This window comes from Chrysemys picta, chromosome 9, assembly GCF_011386835.1.
Source record: "Chrysemys picta bellii isolate R12L10 chromosome 9, ASM1138683v2, whole genome shotgun sequence".
NCBI lineage: Eukaryota > Metazoa > Chordata > Testudines > Emydidae > Chrysemys > Chrysemys picta.
The window spans coordinates 52,061,685-52,086,251 of NC_088799.1; the positions used below are offsets into that span (position 1 = coordinate 52,061,685).

A 24,567-nucleotide genomic window follows, 5' to 3' on the forward strand; every position below is an offset into this window, starting at 1 on the left:
AGGCGCATAAGCCCCTTTGATATGTGCTCCTAAACCACATGGGTGCTTTTGAAAATCCCACTCTGGTACTTTAGAAGGAAATCAGTGTGACCTCTGAGATTCAGGGACCTGGGCACCAGATATGTGATGGTCTAACCAGCCCGCAAATGATCAGTGCAAATGACAATGTAGAATCTCTGTGTGTTCATGAAGCTGCCCTCAGTACCTGAGGGAACCCTGAGGGGAAAACCTGGGCAGCTGAAGGCACTCAGGGAGATGGGACTGGTGCTGAGATAGTGTTTGTGTGAATGAGTCATTGAGCGAGGGAGGTGTTAGTGGCTGATTTGCTCTCCTGGAGGTGCTGACCCCAGGAATCTCACCCCACCCCACTTTCAGAGTTCTGGGAAGAGACTAGAGTTAAGGGGTGAGAAATGAAACTCAGGGGAGCATGGGAAGGGGATGAGGGGAAAATACTGATAGCCTTGGGCGAGAGGGAGGGGAGGAAAAATGTTGGGGCCCTAAGATGAGGGATGGAAAGAGACTGGCCACCTGTGGGGGTGGGGTGAAAAGAAAGACTATGGGTTAAGGGAGAGAAATGTGGTGGCCAGAGAAGCAGAGTAAGAGGCGGGAGGAGGAGGAAGATACAGAACAAAGGATACAAAGACAGTGTGTAGAGAGGTGCCACGGCATGGGAGAGATGAGGGAGGAGGAGGAGGAGAGGAGAGTGACCACCAGCTGAAGAAAAACAGCTCATTGCCAGAGAGTCAGAGTCTCTTATTCGTTCAGGCTCCTAATTTTAAAGGCATTCATTTCTACTCTTCACACAGCACCAGTGGTGTGTTAGGGCCTCTAAAGACCTGTATGAAGAAACAGGGCAACAGCTGCTGGGAAACCCTTCCCCTGGCAGTGGGGCTGGCTGTGGAGACTCCATGATACCTACTGCAATAGCTGGGAAACCCCTAAAATGATGTAACAACAGCGTATTAGGCAACAGGAGGCTTCTTTTCCCCAACAGGTGGTTGCTAGGACACCCTAAGGTTCCCTACCAATCACATGGGACTTTATGGAGTGTCTGGGTTCCCAGCTGAGTGGAGCTGGCAGAGGGAGGAGTCGTCTCCCCGTTTGCCCTAGGAGGTACTTCCCTATGGAAGAGCAGGCACATCCTTCTCCCTACCTATTGAGGGGTGTGGTACCTGTGTGCTGGTGGAGAGTCACCATGATCACAGGGTGACCTCAGTAGACTGGTGCAGAAGACATCCGAAGTAAGGTGGAGGGATCTCAGAGTCTGCAGTGTAGGGGGGCTATCATTGGAGCTCCTGTGGAGACAGCAAGGGGGTAGGGGGGAGCTGTGATCATCCAGTCCAGGTTACTGGCCTTCATCTGAATCTTGGCTGAGGTTGGCACACACACACTAGAACCCAAACTCCCCCTGATTGTGGGGGGCTTCTGTGAATTTGTAGCTAATCTCAATAAATCCATCACTGAGGCACCATAGGCAAAGCATAGATTGTATTTTCCCACAGAATATCTTTTAAATAATACTGAGGTTCTATGGCTGTGTGGTCATGGGCAGTGAATGCACACTGTGCTAGATAACTGTAACTGTAGCCATTTATACCACTCCAATGGCCAAAGCAAGGCCGCACTGTTCTGTTAGTGTGTTTGACCCTGACTTGGAGCCAAGAGACGTGGAGTCTCTATAAGCGTTCAATCTTTGGTCTCCCTTTTGAGACTGCTGCCAGATTTGGAAAATTCACGTTAGTTACGGTTCTGTGGACAACTGTCCCTTGAGACCGAGTGTGAGAACTCCAAGGCCTCAGACAGCAACACATTTTATGCACTACCTCTCCAGGTGGAGTTTGAGCTGATGATCTTCATTTGAAAGGTGTTCTGAACCCCCAAACTATCCCATAATCCATACTTTTTGTAAAGGCTTGTGTCCGCTGAGTTGCTAGGAGAAGTAAGTGCAGTCTGAAATATGGCTGCTTAGGCACTTCAGAGACAATAGACAAGAAAATTTTAAAGTGCCACAGAAGATGCTGCATATGCTCAACAGAAATGTGGAATATGACTTCTTGGCTAGCTACCTGTGATTATGTTATATCCAAGATATAGATGGCTAGTTAACAATGTTCAGTTATAAATTTGACTGTGTGCATACTGAACTATGTCCAGATTGATACTTCGCTTCTCTACAGTTCAGATCTAATCTATTGTAGAAGGGGGATGCCACTAAAAATATGAATCAAAGGCTCTTAAACACTATGGAGACCATCAGTTAATGCAATGATAAGCATGGGATACAAACCTCTAAATAGAATAATATTTATATATCACAAGTGAAAAAAGGCAAGGTATTTAATTTAACTAATAGGATTGAGGTATGCAAATGAACAGATAACAGGGAGGAGAAGATATGAGAGATGTAGATCATTAGTGATTTACCTACACTATCCCAGTTTCATTGGGTGTGATGAAAAACTCCCACCCGTGGACAATGTGCAGCAGAGGAGATAAAGGACAGGGGTGAATGAGAGGATGGGGAAAACAGGGTTAGAAGGCAGGATAGAATCAACCATGAGCTCACTGTGACAGCCAGATTTGTACAACAGTACCAAAAGGGCTTGTTTGGAGGTTAACAAAGTTCAGCTTTAGCACAATAACCCAAAGGAGTGTCACATACCAGCAATAATCTCTTTCCTCACTGGCAGCTGGAGAGGCTCCAGAAATCTGCAGGCAACAATAATTTACTTTTAATATTTTTAAACTAGAAATAAACCTATGTCTGCAATGGCCTTGATAAAGTCTCATTCTCACATGGTGTATGTGAAATAAGGTAGCATGGACCAGGGGCTAGGCAATTAGCCTGGGGCTTTGGAAACTAGGGTCCTATTCTTGACTCTACCACTGTCCTGCTGTGACCTTAAGCAAATTACTCCATCACCTTGTGTCTCTGTTTTCTTGCCCTGTCTGGGTGGTTGGTTTAGACTTTAAGCCCTTCAGGATGGTCTCTGTGTATCTGGTGCCTATCACAACAGAGCTCTGAACTTGGTTGGGGCCTGTATTTGCTACTGGAATATAAATAATAGGAACAGTGCATGTACTTCCCAGACCTAAGCCAAATAAATCAGATGATGACCCTCTTTCCGTCCTGCTGTTCCCATCTGTACCTACATTTCACTCCTGCTATCCTCGTCTTCCTTTTATGTTTTTATGCACTTCTGGTCCCTATTGTATTTTCTTTCCTTCCTTTCTTGACCCCTAGCCACAGTTGATGTCTTCTTCCATATTCTTTCCCACATCTATCCAGTCATTCACCCATTCACTTCCTGTACAAGCACCACCTCCTGTGTAGGACTTTCTCCTTCGCCGACTCTCTGCCATGCCCACCTTGCCCTTACACTCCGTTGGCTGCCTTTCTCCTTTTTAACCTCCTGGAAGTGCCAGCACTTCTCCATCCCTCATTATTTCATCCTACTGTATGGATTCCACACGGGGCCAGCCATGCCTCTCCCTGAGCCTACTCTGCTATGACCTTCTGCTCCACTTCCTCTCATGCTTTCCCACCATGTGAGTTAGATGTTGCCAAGAACACTTTGCCCATACAGAATGCCTGTCCCAGTGATGCACATAGAAGCTGAACAAAGCATGTAGGATGCACAAGAGTCCAGGAGGAAATCTAGAGGGGAAGATATGCTGAGATGTATCCTACTGGATGAAAAATGACGAGATTCCACCATGTCACAATATTCATACCCACAGTCCATTTTGGACTTATTTTTTACTAACCTGGAAGCATTATGCAAGACATGGACAGGCTTACCATACTGCAGTGCCACAAGGAAGTCAGTAATTTCCAGTGTTACCTTGTTTTCAGTCATGTCATTATCTGCCAGCAATAATTCAGAAACAGGATTTGCCACATTTTCCCAGTGTCTCAGCTTAGTGTCTGAGTAATCGCAATAGCTAAAATGTGTCTGATACTTAATCATGTATGTCTCTGCTTGCTAACTGTGAGCCTGTGAGGTCACAGAGGGCTTGACAACTCTCCAGTGAACAGCCCTCTGGGCTGGCATATGAGAGTTTACAACAGGTCTGTTCCAAAGAGTAAGAATTATTTTCCTTATATTCGTAGTGCAGTAGTGTGAGGAGCACCAATCATGGATCAGGACCCCGTGGTCTTGGGTGCTATACACACATGAATTAATTAATAATAAAAAGATGGCCCCTGCTTTAAGAAGCTTATACTCCGGTGTAACCTACACCTACGCTGTGTGGTGCTCTGTCCCCTTTTAGTGATGGCTGGCCCACACAGAGATTGATGAGCCTACTGTTGTCTTGAGCAGCAGAGGTTCCTCTTTCAGCTCACCTGTAGACACATGCTTTTTATGACAGAGGGCCATTGGTGCCATCTGGCAAAGGGGGCACCGTTTTGTAACAGCAACTCCTAATGGGCCTGACAAACTCATTACACCTAGCACACTGCTTGCATAGTACTTATCCACAAAGAATATCAGGTGAGATCTTAAATGAAAGCTGGTGTCACACTGGTTATGAATACGGTCGTAGGACATGTGTACCACTATTATAGATGAGTTATGTATTTATACAAGAAATATGTTCCTAAAGTGTCTGTTAAGGCAGAGTTGACTATCAGGTTTCTGACAGATAAAGGATGTTTATTCACCTCTCCCTGTTCGTCCCCATCTAAAATAAGTATTTGTCAGGTTACACAATGGGAGTCATTTACATATGAAGTCAACAGGAGGAACAAGCAACCATCAGAGTTCTAGTGTCTCTGAGGACAGACAATGAACTTGGGGAATGTAAGTAGAATGGAAGGAGACAGGCCTGTATCCTGCATCTAGAAAGTAATTGGGCAATGTGATTACATTCATGAAAACAGGGTCTCAACCAGGTCTGGTTAAAATGCTGCAAAGAACATTTGGGATGAGATAAACGTACCATGTTAACCTTCTGTCTAAGTAAGTCCCTAGGAATTGTGTTAGGATTTTGTTTTATAGGTAACCTGTTCCTATTGTCCTGATTCACTCTTTCTTAAATATTGATCTTTGACAATAAACTTGATTATTTTTCATTATAACTTAATACCACAGCACTGAGATATGGGTAAGTGCTGATCCTCAGTTGGACCAAATAGGCTGGTGTGGACACTGACCGCTGGGGACAGAAGACCTGGGAATGCTGTGACGGTTCAGTGGCTAAGGAGCTGAATGGTACAGGGGAATGCTTTGAATTGGCTCAGGATCTGGGGTGCACCTATTGTTAACCTGAAAGGCAAAGTAAGAGCTGGTGTAGCCCAGAGGAGATTGTTTGGGTGGCTAACAGGCTGGAATATGTCAGGAAGCTGACAACCAGCTAAGTACCAGCAAGTCTCTCTCTTAGCAGAAGCAGGATGGTAAGAAGGTGACTCACAGTCCTGAGCATTCCCCCAATTTTGTTACTCTTTTATACCCAAAAGCCATGGGTTTGATCCCTGATACCAACATCCCCCAACAGGAGTGTTGCAACCCATTAACATATTACCAGAGACAACAGACAATATTGGGACAAGGGATCAGTGAAAATGAGTGTGTTTAGTACAGTAAATAGTAATCGTCACACACCACCTGCCTGGTGCATTGTAGGCAGTGTGGCAAGTGAATTGTAAGGAGGGATTTGAAGGAGCAGAATCTAGTGGCGTCATAGATTTTTATAAGGAGTATAGATGGCTCCCTGTGAATGCTCCAGGGGATCCAGACTGCCTCTAACGAGACAGGGAGAGGAAAGGATTGACAGTGTATGGGGATTCATGAGATTGCAGCCTACTCCCTAGTTCAGCTGCAAACTCCTGAGAGACACATCAGATCAGGGATTATATGCCTCATTCCCCCCATCCTTTTGGGCAGGTTCCAAAACTCCTCTAAGCAGTGGTGCTAGGTGGATAATGGTCCATGAGTGTTTTATGAAACAAAAAAGTCAAATTCACTCTGTGCATGTGTGGGTGTATTATTTAGTTTTTCATCAACCAATACTATCCAAGTGGCTGGAGATCAGGAGGCCTGGGTTCTAATTCTGGGTTGGCCATAAATGTGTGTGACCTTGTTCATGTACTGCTCTGTGCCTTGGTTTCTTTTCTCACCTTCTCCCTTGTCAATTTAGATTGTGAGTCTTCAGGCCAGGCACTCTCTCTCACTGTGTTTTGTGATAAACTCAGGACAGACAGCTGCAAGGGCAGAGTAGAAAACAGTCCCAGAAGGGTAAAAGGCCCTCCTTCCTATCAACTGAGGAGGGGTGACTACAGGTCAATCAGGTTCAGCTGAGAAGGGGTTACCAGAGATCAATTAGGATCAGCTGAGAGAGAGTTACCTGAGGTCAATTAGGATCAGCTGATTCCAACTAAGGGCTCCCTGAGACCTTTTTAAACCCTCCCCTGGGGGGGGGGGGGAAGTCAAGCTACTAGTAGGTGAGGAGCAGCAAGACAGTGAGCCAGGGCCGACAAAAAGAAGACGGCCTTTTCAACACCAGAGGGACTGTATCAGTACACTGTCCTCCCTTTTGGTTTACATGGGGCTCCCGCAACTTTCCAATGACTCATGGACAAACTGTTGCATCCACATGGCAAGTATGTGTCTGGCTATCTCAACAACATCATAGAATCATAGATTATAGGACTGGAAGGGACCTCGAGAGGTCATCGAGTCCAGTCCCCTGCCCGCATGGCAGGACCAAATACTGTCTAGACCATCCCTGATAGACATTTATCTAACCTACTCTTAAATATCTCCAGAGACGGAGATTCCACAACCTCCCTAGGCAATTTGTTCCAGTGTTTAACCACCCTGACAGTTAGGAACTTTTTCCTAATGTCCAACCTAGACCTCCCTTGCTGCAGTTTAAACCCATTGTTTCTGGTTCTATCCTTAGAGGCTAAGGTGAACAAGTTCTCTCCCTCCTCCTTATGACACCCTTTTAGATACCTGAAAACTGCTATCATGTCCCCTCTCAGTCTTCTCTTTTCCAAACTAAACAAACCCAATTCTTTCAGCCTTCCTTCATAGGTCATGTTCTCAAGACCTTTAATCATTCTTGTTGCTCTTCTTTGGACCCTTTCCAATTTCTCCACATCTTTTTTAAAATGCGGCGCCCAGAACTGGACACAATACTCCAGCTGAGGCCTAACCAGAGCAGAGTAGAGCGGAAGAATGACTTCTCGTGTCTTGCTCACAACACACCTTTTAATACATCCCAGAATCATGTTTGCTTTTTTTGCAACAGCATCACACTGTTGACTCATATTTAGCTTGTGGTCCACTATAACCCCTAGATCCCTTTCTGCCGTACTCCTTCCTAGACAGTCTTTTCCCATTCTGTATGTGTGAAATTGATTTTTCCTTCCTAAGTGGAGCACTTTGCATTTGTCTTTGTTAAACTTCATCCTGTTTAACTCAGACCATTTCTCCAATTTGTCCAGATCATTTTGAATTATGACCCTGTCCTCCAAAGTAGTTGCAATCCCTCCCAGTTTGGTATCATCCGCAAACTTAATAAGCGTACTTTCTATGCCAATATCTAAGTCGTTGATGAAGATATTGAACAGAGCCGGTCCCAAAACAGACCCCTGCGGAACCCCACTCGTTACGCCTTTCCAGCAGGATTGGGAACCATTAACAACAACTCTCTGACTACGGTTATCCAGCCAGTTATGCACCCACCTTATAGTAGCCCCATCTAATTTGTATTTGCCTAGTTTATCGATAAGAATATCATGCGAGACCGTATCAAATGCCTTACTAAAGTCTAGGTATACCACATCCACCGCTTCACCCTTATCCACAAGGCTCGTTATTCTATCAAAGAAAGCTATCAGATTGGTTTGACATGATTTGTTCTTCACAAATCCATGCTGGCTGTTCCCTATCACCTTACCACCTTCCAAGTGTTTGCAGATGATTTCCTTAATTACTTGCTCCATTATCTTCCCTGGCACAGAAGTTAAACTAACTGGTCTGTAGTTACCTGGGTTGTTTTTATTTCCCTTTTTATAGATGGGCACTATATTTGCCCTTTTCCAGTCTTCTGGAATCTCTCCCGTCTCCCATGACTTTCCAAAGATAATAGCTAGAGGCTCAGATACCTCCTCTATTAGCTCCTTGAGTATTCTAGGATGCATTTCATCAGGCCCGGGTGACTTGCAGGCATCTAACTTTTCTAAGTGATTTTTAACTTGTTCTTTTTTTATTTTATCCGCTAAACCTACCCCCTTCCCATTAGCATTCACCATGTTAGGCATTGCTTCAGACTTCTCGGTGAAGACCGAAACAAAGAAGTCATTAAGCATCTCTGCCATTTCCAAGTTTCCTGTTACTGTTTCTCCCTCTTCACTAAGCAGTGGGCCTACCCTGTCTTTGGTCTTCCTCTTGCTTCTAATGTATTGATAAAAAGTCTTCTTGTTTCCTTTTATTCCCGTAGCTAGTTTGAGCTCATTTTGTGCCTTTGCCTTTCTAATCTTGCCCCTGCATTCCTGTGTTGTTTGCCTATATTCATCCTTTGTAATCTGTCCTAGTTTCCATTTTTTATGACTCCTTTTTATTTTTTAGATCGTGCAAGATCTCGTGGTTAAGCCAAGGTGGTCTTTTGCCACATTTTCTATCTTTCCTAACCAGCGGAATAGCTTGCTTTTGGGCCCTTAATAGTGTCCCTTTGAAAAACTGCCAACTCTCCTCAGTTGTTTTTCCCCTCAGTCTTGATTCCCATGGGACCTTACCTATCAGCTCTCTGAGCTTCCCAAAATCTGCCTTCCTGAAATCCATTGTCTCTATTTTGCTGTTCTCCCTTCTACCCTTCCTTAGAATTGCAAACTCTATGATTTCATGATCACTTTCACCCAGGCTGCCTTCTACTTTCACATTCTCAACGAGTTCCTCCCTATTTGTTAAAATCAAGTCTAGAACAGCTTCCCCCCTAGTAGCTTTTTCAACCTTCTGAAATAAAAAGTTGTCTCCAATGCAGTCCAAGAATTTGTTGGATAGTCTGTGCCCCGCTGTGTTATTTTCCCAACATATATCCGGATAGTTGAAGTCCCCCATCACCACCAAATCTTGGGCTTTGGATGATTTTGTTAGTTGCTTGAAAAAAGCCTCATCCACCTCTTCCACCTGGTTAGGTGGCCTGTAGTAGACTCCTAGCATGACATCTCCCTTGTTTTTTGCCCCTTTAAGCCTAACCCAGAGACTCTCAACACTTCCGTCTCCTATGTCCATCTCTACCTCAGTCCAAGTGTGTACATTTTTAATATATAAGGCAACACCTCCTCCCTTTTTCCCCTGTCTATCCTTCCTGAGCAAGCTGTACCCATCCACACCAACATTCCAATCATGTGTATTATCCCACCAAGTTTCAGTGATGCCAACAATGTCATAGTTGTATTTATTTATTAGCACTTCCAGTTCTTCCTGCTTATTCCCCATACTTCTCGCATTTGTATATAGGCATCTAAGATACTGGTTTGATCTTTCCTCCCAGTTTTGTCCTGACTCTCCTTTCTCTCTGCCAGTATAGCCCACACTCCCTCTTGTTTCCGACCCATCTCCCCGGTCTCCATGTTCCCCACTTACCTGTGGGCTTTGCTCACCTGTCCCCGTCGAACCTAGTTTAAAGCTCTCCTCACTAGGTTAGCCAGTCTGTGTCCGAATAGGGTCTTTCCTCTCCTCGAAAGGTGAACGCCATCTCTGCCTAGCAGTCCTTCCTCAAATAGCATCCCGTGGTCTAGGAAGCCAAAGCCCTCCTGGCGACACCATCTTCGCAGCCAGGCATTCACCTCCATGATGCATCTGTCTCTGCCCGGGCCCCTACCTTTGACAGGAAGAATTGAAGAGAATACCACCTGCGCTCCAAACTCCTTCACCCGTACTCCCAGAGCCCTGTAGTCACTCTTGATCCGCTCAGTGTCACACCGCGCAGTATCATTTGTGCCCACATGGATGAGTAGCATGGGGTAGTAGTCAGAGGGCTGGATAATCCTCGACAGTGCCTCCGTAACGTCTCGGATACGGGCCCCCGGCAGGCAGCATACCTCCCTGTGGTGACGACACAGGAAAGGAAACAGAACGCTAGGTTTGTTGGTAGCTAGAGAGCTTTAAAAGCTTCTTGCAAAAAGCCTTTTAGGAAAACTTTTTTGGGGTTTTTATTTCTCTCCTTACTTTGTTTACAACACTTCTTAGTGGTTACATTCTTGCGCATAGAAAAGCCAGGCAGTATACATGCACATAAGATAACGAACCCATCTCTTGAGCGCGTGAACACCAGCTGCGAGGGTACAATCAAATCAGCCAAATAAGTTTCCCAAACACAAACGCTGGATTGAAGGTCACTCCTGCCTCGTAGCCATGGGAGCAGTTTGCCGCGCCTGTGGGCTAGCGATTCGGGAGCTATGCATCCCTACACCTCCTGAGATGAAATGTCAGGGCGACAGATGGGCGCCTCCGTCCCCCTCAGCAGAGAGTCTCCGACCACCACTACCCTACGTTTCCTATTCGCAGTGGTGGCAGCAGACTCTCCAGCTTTAGGGGTACGAGGCTTCTCCTCCTTTACTGTAGGGAGTGATTCCTTCTTTCCTGTATCGAGAAGAGCATAACGGTTACCTATAACCACGGCAGGAGGGTTCGGAGCAAGGGTGGAGCACTGCCTGCTGCCAGAAGTAACCAGCTGCCAGTGTCCACCCTGAGCCATCTCCTCCTCCACCAGTGGTGTATCAGCAGTCCTGTGTACTGGGACAGCTACCTCAGCTGTCTCCACATGGACACTGTCGAGGAATTGCTCGTGGATACGGATGCTCCTCAACCTAGCCACCTCCTCCTGTAGCTCTCCCACCTGCTGCCTGAGAGATTCCACCAGCAGGCACCTCTCACATTGGATGGTCCCCCCAGCCTGGATATCAGTAAGTGGAAATTGCAAGTTACAGTCTTTGCAAAACCATACCAGGATCTGGGTAGAGGCATCCATGCTTAGGCACTCTGTCTGGCTACAGGCACAGGTGGAGGAGACAGTAGCAGTGCTGGCACAGGTGTTGCAGGTCTTCCTAACCATTGTAAGCCTCCCTCTGTCAAACTCCCGTCTGCAGCCCCCTGTCAGCTGAAAGGGTTGTTTAAGCAAAAGTTATGAATGTAGTTGCTTTATAGGTATTAAGGGGAATCAAGAGAAAACAGATGGAACTGGCAAGGGACCCTCGCCCCCTTCCTGCTCCCCTTCCAAACTCCCTTGTGAAACTCCCTGTTAGCAGCCCCTGGTCGCTTGTGCGCTGCTTTATAAAGCCCTGGCCTGTATGAATGCCCTGCCCACTGATGAAGGCTCAGCCACTTACCAGAGGCTTCTAGCTTTCAAACCTTCCAACTGCCAGCCACAGCACACGGTCCTTCAAACAACCAAAACAAACAAACAGACTGACAAACACAAGCTCAGCACACAGCAAGTAACCCTCAAACACAAACAAACACACACTACAGACAGTCACTTACCCCAAAAAATCATTATACATAGCCCAGACTGGAAGACGCACTTGGAGAAGGTGGAAGCAGTCCTGGACACCCTGAGGAAGGCGGGGCTGACTGCAAATCCCTCCAAATGCGCGATTGGGCTAGCAGAAGCCAAATACCTCAGGTATATAGTGGGGAGGGGTATGGTGAAGCCCCAACTGAACAAGTTAGAGGCAATACAGAATTGGACCCGGCCAGTCTGGAAGAAACAGGTCAGAGCATTCCTGGGACTAGTTGGATACTATAGGCAGTTCATCACCCACTTTGCTACCAGGGCATACCCGTTAACAGACCTAACAAAAGCCCGTGGCCCAGACATAGTAAGATGGATCAGCGCAGCCGAGGAGACTTTTGCACATCTGCAGACCGCCCTCTGCACTGACCCAGTGCTGGTAGCAGAGATGATGGTCAAAAGTTTCCACTAAGTTTAAGTGCCCAATTAACAATACCTAGGACCAGATTTTTTAAGAGTACTTTGTATTTATATGTTCAAAGCACAACTCCCATGGGCTTCAGCTACTGCTGTTAGTGCTCAGCTCTTCTGCAAATCAGATCATTGGGTCTCAAGTCAGGCACCCAGAAAATGAGGGGGAAAAGTTTGATGTAAGTGACCTGCCTAGCATCCCACAGGAAATCTGTGGCAGAGGCAGGGATAGAATCCAGTTCTCCAGAGCAGCATTCAACTGCCTGAACCATGAGACCCTCCTTTCTCTTCCTGCAAACCCCTGCCTCGTTCACTACTCGCCTTCTATCTTTTGCAATAAACGAAGTAGAGTTCCTACAGTACAGACAACAATCTAATTCACTACACAACCCTGATTCATTGCCTGAGCACATCCATTCAGTGCCCTGAATGAGGCAGCATCTCTGGAAAAAAGTGAAGGGGCCATGTAATTAAAGACTGTATCGTACTGCATACGCACAAGAAGGCAAAACTAAGATTGCACAGGCAACCTTGTTTAGCATGTCCTTTCTTTGTGTGATTGATTTTGCAAGCTTAATTTTCCTTTAATATCTCTTTTTTTCCCCCATGTGGGTAATGTCCTAGGACTTTTAAAAAGCTAACTGAAAAAACAGAACTTCTATCATGTGGAACTGTATTGGCCCCCACGTGGGTCATTAGCAGGGTTTGGAATCACCACAAAGACCTTTGCTAACAAAGTAACCAACCGCAATAGTAGGTTGTTGTCATCTGTATGAGCCAGAACTGGAGGGAGATGAGGCACACACATTTTGCCATGGTTTTCACAGGTATCTGTTATCAGGAAAGAGGTGAGACTCAGGAATCCTGGGTTCCATTCCAGTTTCTGAGGAGACTGTGCTGTAGTGGTGTGACGGAGTATACAGGCCCCGCACTGGAGATGAAGGGGTTAAAGCAGCACTCTTGGCAGTGGAAGCCACACCCCCTCACCCCTGCTGGGCGTGCTCCAACTGCTGCTGTAGTATAAAAGGGATGGGAAGCCCAGCTCAATCAGGGCTGACTGCTGAGGAGGAAGGACATATCTTGCAGGCTGCAGCTGAGGAGCAGCCAGAATCCCAGACTGCAAGAGCTGGAGGTGCCAAGCCCCAGACTGACACCTAAGTGTTGGGGACACTTCAGGGAGGTTGCAGTCGCTGGAAGCAGCATAGCCTGCGGATATCAGAGACACCAAAGACCCCAGACCATGATGACAGGAATCTCAGTAGAAAGTAGCCCGGGGGGGACTATCCATTGTCCCCATGGGAGTTGGCCTGTTTTGGTTGGACTCCACCCCCACCACTGACACAGTGGCAAACCCACTCACCACTATCAGGGCCCTGGGCTGGGATGCAGTGCAGGGAGGTGGGCCTGCGTCCCCCTACACTCTGCCATCCTACCTCTGGGCTGGTAGTTCCCCCTGCTGAGAACAAGATGCATGTCCCCCAAAGATAGGACAGAAGACTGTTTGCTGTCTGTCCCACCAGAGAGCTGATCTCCTAGATGCATTATTACTCTGCCTGAACCGCAAACCAGGGACCCCACCCTAGACTGTTTGGGTGGTGGCCCACCAAACCCCTATTGGCTCCGGTCTCATGTTGTGCAGCTGTGTGGCTAAGGGCAGCCTAGTGACATGAGCGTGGGGCTCGAGTGCCCTTCCTTTCACCCCAAAGGGTGTCGGGGTATACAGGCCCTGCAACAAATGGTCATAGACCCTGCTGTCTCTTATCCACCTCACTGTCCCAGCCTGTCTTTGTCTCAGTTCACCACCTAGTTCCTCATCCATGTCCCAGTCCTGTTCTCAGTTCTATGTCCCTGGCTCCCCATTTACCATCCCTCCAAGCTCAGCTCCTCACCCTGCTGCATTCCAGTCAAGCTGTTTCTCTTCCTCCTCACTGCCTGGGCCCCATTGGTAGGAGCACTGAGAGCACAGGAGAGACCATCCCCTGCTCTCTGGGCATGTAACCAGCCCGATAGCAGCCGTTTGCTACCCAAACAGAGCAATTTGGTGACAGAATCTTTGGTGAATTTAGCTGCCAAACTCTTGCAAGCCTTTACTGCCATGAGCAAACTGAGATTTTCAAAGGGCCATAGATTGGGCAGTTTTACAGATGGAGCAAAAGGCACATTTCTGACATCCAGCTGACCCCTCCTCTTCCTCCTCTTCCAAATTTGAAGTGTCTGCTCCAAAATGTGAAGGCACTATTGCTTCTCAACACAAATGGTTGTGAGCATGTGTATTGTGGGCAAAGCAACATATTGTCCCTTAATCTCATCTCGAGAAATGGCTGACTTGTTTCTATTGAAATTTTCCAGAACTATTCAGCCTGATGTGTGCACACAGCATAGAAAATTTCAGCCCAAACAGTTGTATTCTGGCAAAGTTATAGCAACTGAAAACAGGGATTTATAACAGAAAGTGTCAGGAAACTTGCACTGTAGGCAGTGCCACCAGCACCGCCTGTCACAATAATAATAACAGCACCAGCTATAGTAGCAGACCCCCACTGTACTGCCCGTCACGGCAATCACGTCTCCGCTTCACCAGCTCCATGGGTAAGTAATCAGGCAAGCATCACAACACTCAGCTTACCCAGGGCTAAATAGAGAGCCACTTTTTTAAAGCCATATGAGCACCTTACTGTTTTTGCAAGGGTGTTTTTTGCGGGCATGATGTCTGCAAATGTATGTTGGCCACTAATCTGAAAATGCTAACCTCATTTAACTGGTAAATAAAACCTGGATTGGGTCCCAGCTCTCAGGGCAACAGCTGAGCACATGAATTCACCATGACTCCTCTGGTGAAATGAGATCTGTTCTCTTCACAGTGACAGCAGCTTTTCATTTGATCCCCACACACTGTGGGGAAATCTACCCAAATGTGTCATTACCTCATTTTTAAATCCGTGTTCAGAGTTAGCCAGTCTGCATTAGCTGTCCTGAAACTCTACTCCACCTCCTCACGCTGAGCTTCTGGTTTCAAAAGTAGCTCATGTTCCCTGTCTTCAGTCATTGATGGTTGCTGGGGTGAAGTCAGTCAGATTTCAAGCCAATTTAGGGCATTAAGAGTTAAGGCCCAGGGCAGGCCAGACCTCTTTGTGGGGGATTATACCCCCTTGGAGAAGGGCCAGACAACCTAGAAGGGACCATTAGCTCATCTAGTTTGGCCTCGTGTATATCACAGACCATGAAATTTCACCCAGGGACCCCTGTACTGAGCCTAATAATATTTGTCTGGCTAAAGCATCTTCCAGAAAGGCCTCCAGTCTGGATCAGAAGACACCAAGAGATGGAGAGAATGGTCACTTACCCTCCTGTGACTCAGGCTCTTTGAGATGTTGTAATCAGTGTGGATTCCATCGCAGGGCCACATCTGCCCCAGGCAGAGGAACTCGAAACCCCCTTGGGCAACATGTCCATTACCCTCCCGCAGTTCCCTCACAGATCAAAGCCTGTGGCTGCTGAGGACTCCAAAAAGCATGAACAGATGGTGGCTCATAGGAGCCACACAAACTGCAACATCTCAAAGAGCCACAGTTACGGAAGGGTAAATAACCGTTCTCTCCGCTGTGAGCATGTATGAATATGGATCCCATTGTAGGGGACTAGCAAGCAGTGTCCTCACAGGATGGTGGGAATGAGGAACGTCAGCTGAATCAGTCAAATAGAGACTGGAGTACTGCGCTCCCAAATGTTACATCTGATCTAGCAGTTAAGCACGGTGTATTTTAAGAACCTGCTGGACTAGAACCTAGGAAGTTCTAGGCCAAAGATGCATCTGCATCACCATTGGAAGCTTAGTCTAGGGCTCTGCAGGAAGACACTACAGGACGTATCGCCTAGCAGGCTATGAGTGGCAGCCCCCTACAGTCCACTGATTGGCTCATGCTGGTATATAAATCAGGATGCTAGCATAGGGAGCTGTCTGAGCAATGATTTGTAGACTGTCTTCTTGCTTCTGCTCTTCACATTGCTTTGGTGTGGACCATAGACTCTGGCTTCTGACTCTGGTTTGTCTCGAGTCCACTGCTTGCCTGCTGTCTGTAACCTGATGCCTGACCCTGACTCCCTGGTATCCTGACATGGCTAGACCCTGATCCTGCTACTCATCTCTTGACCACAACTCTGTAATTGGTGCACTCAGGCTGCCCACAGCCTGGCCCTGACAGTGTATAATGTTTGACAAGCGTTAAGTGGGTTACTACATGTAGCTGCCTTGCAGATTTCTGATGTTGGTACGTTTCAGAAGCAGGGTGAGACTGTCGCTTGAGCTCTGCTGGAGTGAGTCAGATGTTAATATGTCAAGATATGTTGTGTTATTCATTTTGGTAGCCTTTGTGATGAAATAGTCTGACCTTTAGAATGGCCAATTATAGCCACAAATCTGAAAGATTTAGTCCTGTTAATTCTCTATTGAAGAGCTCTGGATACATCCAGAGAAAAGCTTGAAAACACAATCTGAGTACACTTTAAAGGCTCAAAAACCCAAAGGCAAACAAAGAACACCCAAAACATAGTAATTTTTTTAAACCTCATGATTTTTAAGCCTATCCCTTGATATTTTTTGTAGTCTGACTAATGATTTTTTAATGTTTGGAGTGGGTAATCCTGAACGCAATTCATGCAAACATGCAATTCATTATATATTGCTCACAATGTAGCATTGCTCAGTGGAGGGATTCATTTGTATCACTGGGTGGCACTATTGCTCTATGAATGAAAAGTTCTAGCTCAGTATACATATGCCTCTTATATTACGACATATATATGAAATTCTGGTTAGGTTCAGTCCAGTACTTGTTCCAAGAGAGAAACTCCCGTGTTCAATCTGTGTTCCAGAGCCAAGTGTAGAAGAAAACATTTTGAAGTTGGCTTGTTTATGCGTTGGACAATCAGCTCCTGTTTTAATTTAAAGGGAAAATTTGGAGGTGACACAGCAAATGACAAATGATTCTTAACATATGTGTTGAAGCCTGAGACTTAACTGGCTTCACTGGTATGCTCCCTGAGGAGCTAGGAGATCAAATAACAGTTCCCATTTTAAAAAATCCAGCTGAAATAAATTGTTCAGGATAAGTTTGTGTGAGAGAGAGTGTTTTGTGCATATAAAGAAATGAATGTATAGGCCTGCCAAATATATTTAGCTTATATTGCACCAAAATGTCAGATCTGTGTGACTGAAAGGGGCCCTTGATGCTAATAAGTGCTAACACATTTTTTAAGCATTGAGGAAAAGCAGAAAATGTATTTGAGCCAAGCATTAAGACCCTGACTATAAGCATGTGAATAGCCATATTAACTTCAGTGAAAGTATTCCTGTGCTTAAAGCTAGGCAGGTGTTTGCTGAGTCAAGGACTAAAATGAGTTTCAGACCTCACCTTGATACTTGAATCAGCTAGACTTTCCTCTTGATTCTCCCTCTGCCCTTGCATCCCTTCCTTCCTTAATGGAAAATTAAGAGAAATTAAGGATTTTTCTTTAGGGGCTGGTAAAGAATTAATGGAATATGAATGTTAGAGTAGTGGGGATTTTACTGGGCTTAAAATGTTTCAGATCAATATTTTATTAGTGATAAAGGAACTTTAAAAAGCATCCGAAGAAGTGGGCTGTAGTCCACGAAAGCTTATGCTCTAATAAATTTGTTAGTCTCTAAGGTGCCACAAGTACTCCTGTTCTTCTTTTTAAAAAGCTCAGAAGTTAAGGGTGGGGATGAGCTTTTGGCTGAGATTTTCAAACCCAATGCACAATGTAGAGTTGAGTGTCCTTATGTGGTGTGAGCCAGATTCCCCCTGGTGCTCTGGGCTGCTTTGCACTGCTCTGGTGATGCAAAGCACCCCTAAACCTATCCTAATTGGCCGGTTAACCCATGTTTAAAGCAACCAGATGTTCCTGCAGGAGCAGGACTTTTGTATGTTTTTTAAAAAGTATTTTAATGTAACCCCTCTACCATGTGATGATGGCAGCAATGAAGGCTGGGTTTGATTTGATATCTAGGAGTTCTTCTTAACAATACACAACAGAATTGGTTTAACCCCCATTCGCTAATTTGGGAAAACCTAACACCACCTCTGGGCATGTCCCAGAGGTAATATTTCCCCAGGCACAAACACTGAGGCTGTGTACAACAAAGGAGAACTTTTATTAAATGGGAAAGGGAATCTTGTATTAGTTTGGGAAAACATGATTCAAAAGCATGTAACTGCAGCAGTTCCCAAACTGTGGGTCGGGACCCCAAAGTGGGTCATTACCCCATTTTAATGGGGTTTCCAGGGTCAGCATTAGACTTGCTGGGATCCAGGGCTGAATCTGAAGCCCGAGCTCCACCTCCACCCAGGGCAATGGGGCACGGGCTGCAACCCCCTCTCCTGCCACCCGGGATGATGGGGCTTGGGCTGTGGCTCCCCTAACCCCCCTCCCAGGGTGGCGGGGCTTGCACTCTGACCCCACCCCCAGGGGTCATGTAGTAAATTTATTGGCAGAAGGGGGGTTGTGATGCAATGCAGTTTGAGAACCCCTGACGTAAGCAAACACCAACCCCACAGTATATTGGGCAGTGTCCTTTGCCTCCATTCCCTACCTTGCCATGAGAAAATCTGACAAATGAATGGCCCTTTAATATTCATTTATCCTCTCCGTCCACGGCACCCCCTCACAATAGTTTCTCCATGGTCAGCAAAGTCCCAGAGTTCAGAGGTTTGTCCATATAGGTTCACCTCCCCCTGCCCTCTGCCACTGTTATCAGTGTTGCTTCCACTATGCTGCATCCTGAGGTGCGACCATTTAGCCCAGCTCTTAGTGATGTGACTGAGTAGTGTGGAACGTCTCTGCCACTGCCTCTTCATTGTCTTCCACTGCAACACTGCTCCCAAACCAGGTTGTTAGAGAACTTATTCCTTCATTCTCCCACTCCCCTGGTCTTTCTCGCATGAACAGAGAGCAACAATACCCGAAGTCCGAAGGTGCAAACAATTTGATGTTTATTGGGGTGAACTTCCAGCAAGCTTAAATCCAAGTTCCTTTTTTCTTATTTTCAAATCCCAACTTACTTCCTATTTGCCCCTAATTTATATAGTAATATTCTCAGCTATACCTTAACCAATCATTTTACTGAAATTTACCTACCCAATTCTAACATATTGTAACATGATTAGCTAACCAATTATATCCCACCACCTTAATTAGTTTACACCCAGCAAAATTAATTATACAGCAGACAGAAACAATTAGAGAACCAGACAGATTAACAATAGAAAAGTGGGGGCCATAAAGATAAAACATACAGAAATGAGGGTTTCACAACCACAACTATTGAGAAGTGATTTCCTGTCAGACAGGATGCTATCAAACTAAGTTTTCTTTAACCATCTTTATCTGGTGGTGATGGGCACTATCAGGACAGGACTGTATTCCTAACAGCCCAATACCACCTTATTTCAATGTGACTAGTTTGGAATGTGAGGATGTGACCATACACTTCCAGGGCTGGTGCAAAGATATTTTGCGCCCTAGGCAAAACTTCCACCTGGCGCCCCCCCGGGGCTCCTGCAGTGGATGCATGCGGGCGGCAGCCCCCGTGCGCCTCCCGACTCCCCCCTGCACGCTTGGGCTCTGCGGCTCCCGGGAGCGTGAGCCGCCACTGCCGCGCGCTGCCCCTCCCAGAGTAGGCTCAGGGCCCTGCGTCCCAGTAGCTCACATGCCTGGGAGCCACAGAGCCTGAGCACGGCAAAGGGGAAGCCAGGGAGCACACAGGGGCCGCCAACCACATGCAACTGCTACAGCCTGCAGGAGCCCCCCGGGGGGGGGGCGTGCCGGGCTGCAGCCTGGGCAGAAGGTGCGGCTGCTCCCCCCCTGCGGTGCCATCGCCTTTGCAGGGCTGCTGCCCCCCTGTGCCGCGCCAGCTCCTCCATGGCTGAGGCTCGCCACCCCCGCAAGCCGATGCTCTGGGTCTCCGGGGCCTCCGGAAGGCAGCTCCTCCCTTACAAGCCACGGCACCACTTTTTTAGGGTTACTATATTTCAACAATCAAAAAAAAGAGGATGGGGGGGAAAAGCCCCACCCATATCCATTCCCTCCCACTTCCCAGCCCCCTCAGAATGCCCAACCCCCCCCTGCTCCTTGTCCCCTGGCTGCCCCCTCCTGAAACCCCCCCACCTTATCTGACCCCCTAGGACACTACCCCCTACCTGTCCCCTGGCTGACCCAACCCTTATCCACACCCCCGCCCCCAGACAGATCCCCGGGACTCCCACGCTCCATCCAACCACTCCCCACCCCCTGAAAGACCCCCCCAGAACTGCCGACCCATCCAACCCTCCCCCTGCTCCCTGTCCCCTGACTGCTCAGATCCCTTTCCACACCCCCACCCCCTGACAGCCCCCCCTGAACTCCCAACCCATCCAACCCTCCCTCCACCACCCACAGACCTCCCAATCCATCCAACCCTCCCCCAGCTCCCTGTCCCCTGACTGCTCAGATCCCTTTCCAAACCCCCGCCCCCTGACAGCCCCCCCCCCCAGGACTCCCCTTACCACCATGCCGCTCCAGCCGCTGGCTCCACGTGCAGCCAAAATAAACAGGCTGCGGAGCCCACAGCCCCTCCCCCAGCGTGCTGGCGACACGACGCTGAGGCAAGGGGAGGGGGGAGTGGGGGAAGGACTCTGCCTGCTGGAGGCCATTGGGAGCTGCTGAATCAGGCCCAGGCACCCAATCAGCCACGCCACATTCTGTGTGAGGGGAGGGAGGAAAAATCTCAGACGCTCCCAACCCCTGGGCATCCTAGGCGACTGCCTAGTTCCCCTAAGTGGTTGCACCGGCCCTGTATGCTTCCCAGCTTATGGCTGCCTCTGCTGCTTAGCCAAAGGCCTTAGCCTAAGAACCAGGCCTCAGACTATCCTAGTAAGAGAAGGCGCATACGCAGGCGGACTGTGATTTTGCTTCTTTGTTTTATACCTCTATAACTAGCTAAATGATAAACATATACCTAAATTCTTAAAGTATAGGCCTTTACAGACAGGCCTGAATATCTATATCCTATTACTCCACCCACTTTTTTTTTTCTTTGGGGATCCTCCTGCCCAGGTAACCCTGGAAAAGCATAGGACATATGGCGACACATTTCCTGATAGGGCCAGGCATCAAGGAGGAAGGTGTCAATATTCCATCTGTGCCACTGCCTCTTATGTAGTACTGTGCCCCGCACCTTCTCCCATATGGGCATACTACACCTCTTCTAATTAGTGTTCCAGACTTCCCATTATAGTGGGCCCGAGAAGGTTGGGTCCAGGTTGTCTAGTACACTGGGAGGGGGAGGGGGAGGGCTTACTACATTACTTATAGGTTATAATTAGTGGCTGTTCTTTAGGGGGTTGTGCCCCCCTTGATCATTTCCATATGCAATGTAACGCAAATACAGTTAACAATACACCAGCTACTATGATAATCCACAGCAACACCGAGAGTTCTGATCACTTCAGTATGGTCTAACATCCTGGCCACCACCAAAAACACCGCTTCTCCTCCTTTGATAGGGTTACATTTTGTCAGCACCATCCTGTAGTGTGTATTGTAAGTGTGTCCAATTGTTGGCTCTTGCAGCAAGTTGCTCTTGTAATCTTTGTGTACTCTTGTCCATATTGTGTGTCCATTGAATATCCACAGTGAAATTTGATATTGACCAAACCAATTCAACTACTTGGTACGGCATGGGGTAGTAGGTGCTGGTTCGATTGTTTACAATGATTAAGTCCACTGATACATTGGTGCACCATAGTCCAGGTTTCAGTGTATAGAAGTTCATAATTTGGTCATATACCGGAAGGATTTTGCCTCCTAGTGCTACAGTAACTCCTGGCTTAACATTGTAGTTATGTTCCTGAAAAATACGACTTTAAGCGAAATGATGTTAAGCGAATCCAATTTCCCCATAAGAATTCATGTAAATGCGGGGGGGGGGGAGGGGGGGTGTAAGTGCCAGGGAAATTTTTTTCACCAGACAAAAAACTATATTATATATATATATATATACACACACAGTATACATTTTAAACAAACAATTTAGTACTGTACACAGGAATGATGATTATGAAGCTTGGTTGAGGTGGTGAAGTTAGAGGGTGGAAGAAGGTGGGATATTTCCCAGGGAATGCCTTACTGCTAAATGATGAACTAGCATTCGGCTGAGCCCTCAAGGGTTAACACATTGTTAATGTAGCCTCGCACTCTACAAGGCAACATGAATGGAGGGAGGGGAGACAGCATGGCAGACAGAGACAGAGCCACACACCGTGTGTGTGTGGAAGAGAGAAAGATGTACATTGCCCCTTAGAGTATGTTGACACCACTTCTAAGTACATTGCCTTTTTAAGTGGATCAGGAAGTTGAGACAGCATCTGCGGACAGCAAGCTCTCTCCCTCCTGAGCCCTGTTGTGTCCCCACCCTGCTCTATATGAAGAAGGGATAAGCGGGAGGCAGGAATAGGGGGGGAGAGGGACACACTGACATTAGCCCCTCACTTCCCCCCTCCCCTGCACAGCAAGCAGGAGGCTCTTGGGAGCAGCTTCAAGGGAGAGGGCAGGAGCAGCACATGGCAGTGGGGGGAGGGACAGCTGAACTGCTGTCAATTGGTAGCCTGCTGGGCAGCTGCTGCACAGGGAACTTAGGGGAGCAGGGAGCTGAGAGCGGGGCTGCCTGTCCACCCTGGTTCCAAGCCCCCACCAGCTAGCTGCAACTGGTTGCTCTTCCTGCAAGCAGTGGACAAAGCAGGCGGCTGCCAAACAATGTTATAAGGGAGCATTGCGCAACTTTAAATGAGCATGTTCTCTAATTGATCAGCAACGAAACAACATTAACCGGGACAACTTTAAGTGAGGAGTTACTGTATATTGCAGGATTGCATACATTCCCAACAGAACACACTGTACCCTATACATTACCCCTAAATGCCCCCCCTTTGCAATAGGATCCTTCTCCTCCATAGTCATAGGAGAGGGGCACATCCATATGTGTGAAGACAATCCAATTTACCACATTCCACACACCCCGCCCACACACACACCTATTTCCTAGTGGCTCTCAATGCGCTTACCCTTCCCTAGTTACTCCCATAAGGTTCAAGGGGACCACCTTATTTGCATTTCCTTCCCATGGTATCATAGTAACAATTACACAAGACAAATGAATGGCCCTTTATCCTCTCCTTCCACTGCACCCCCTCACAATGTTTTTTCTTTGGTCAGCAAAGTCCCAGAATTCAGAGGTTTGTCCACATAGGTTCACCTCCTCCCACGCCCTCCCACCTCTCCTGCTGCCACTGTTATCGGGGTTGTTTCCTGAGGTGTGACCATTTTGCCCAGCTCTTAGTGATGTGACTGAGTAGTGCGGAACCTCTCTGCTACTGCCTCTTCATTGTCTTCCACTGCAACACTGCCCCCAAACCAGGTCTAAGTCTCAGCTCCCAGTGCTGCTCATCAGTCTCTTCAGCTCTACTAGTCACTGAACAAAAACAAGGTCTTTTAATTGAGTCTAATCAGCTCTGTCTTTAAACAATGGAGAGAAGAGGATCAAATGTTGTCTTGGGACTCTTTACATCACAGACACATCATCAAGTCAGGTCAGGTTGGGTTGGGTCAGAATCTCCCTCTCCCTCTTCTTCTTCTCCTGGTCCCCGCCCTGCCCCTTCATGGCGATTTGGCATCCCTACCCCCTGCTTAGAAAGTGAGGCTCAATTCAGAGTGATCCCCTCAATCAGGGCATGCTAAGTGCAGTTCTGCTGTTGTTTACTCGTACTATAAGGATAACACCGTTTTATTGCCCCTGCGTTCAAATGTGGAAGTGATTTGTAACCCAAAACCAGCCAAAACTGATCATGTTGCAAAGCAGCTCTGTCTGCTGAGCACCTCAGCAGAGTAGGTGTGTCCATGGAAATACAGTCTGCTCCTGAACTCTTTCCCCCCAGTTTAGCACTAGATGTCAGGGGAGAGCTCATTTAGATCCTGCTCACATTAATTATAGCTCAGTTAAAGCAGTTAACAGAGCCATCTTAGGGCCCCATGAAGAATTTTAATAAGATACTTTTGTACCTGCGATGCAATTGAGACTCTGCCAGAAGTAGAGCTGATTGAGAATTTTTCAGTAAAATGTTGTTTTTTTTGTCAGGAAATGCTGATTAGTTGAAGTCGAAAGCGTTCATGAGAGACAATCGGTTTTGCCAAATTTCCCATATCGAATATTAAGTTTTGAAATTGTTGCAGATTCACATTTTGACATTTTCTAAATTGAGGTTGGTATTTCCACAAAGAATGTGACCAATGTAACAAGCAAGGCTCGGCTGTCGCAGCAATGCTGTTTGTGCAAATCCTCTCAGGGTTGTGATTGTACTTCTAGCCAGCTGTGTTTTTAATGCCCGTGTGAGCATTCAGCATGACAGAAGGGAGTAAGGAATATGCGATTGCCTCTATACTAGTGTTAACACATCAAGTGCAATTATTTCTCCCCTCACTTTCATAGACTCCCAATAATTACTGGAGGTTTATAAATCACTGGATTGTAATTGGGGGAGAGGCTTGAGTGGGAGGTTAGTTGTGTGTGGGGTTTTTTTT

General features: G+C 47.0%; 1 protein-coding gene across 5 annotated transcripts in view; it reads right to left on the bottom strand.

Moving 5' to 3' along the window:
- LOC135973347 (uncharacterized) overlaps positions 1-24,567 on the bottom strand; it is an 80,318-nt gene that overhangs the window by 36,051 nt on the left and 19,700 nt on the right. For 3 of the 5 annotated variants that reach the window (XM_065556227.1, XM_065556226.1, XM_065556224.1), the window contains exon 2: positions 1,173-1,295. In XM_065556227.1, the coding sequence (XP_065412299.1) occupies positions 1,173-1,295 (123 nt within the window). Of the gene's footprint in view, positions 1-1,172; positions 1,296-2,662; positions 2,710-20,498; positions 20,575-24,567 lie in introns of those variants that run through there. The other 2 variants (XM_065556225.1, XM_065556228.1) reach the window with 2 other exon arrangements.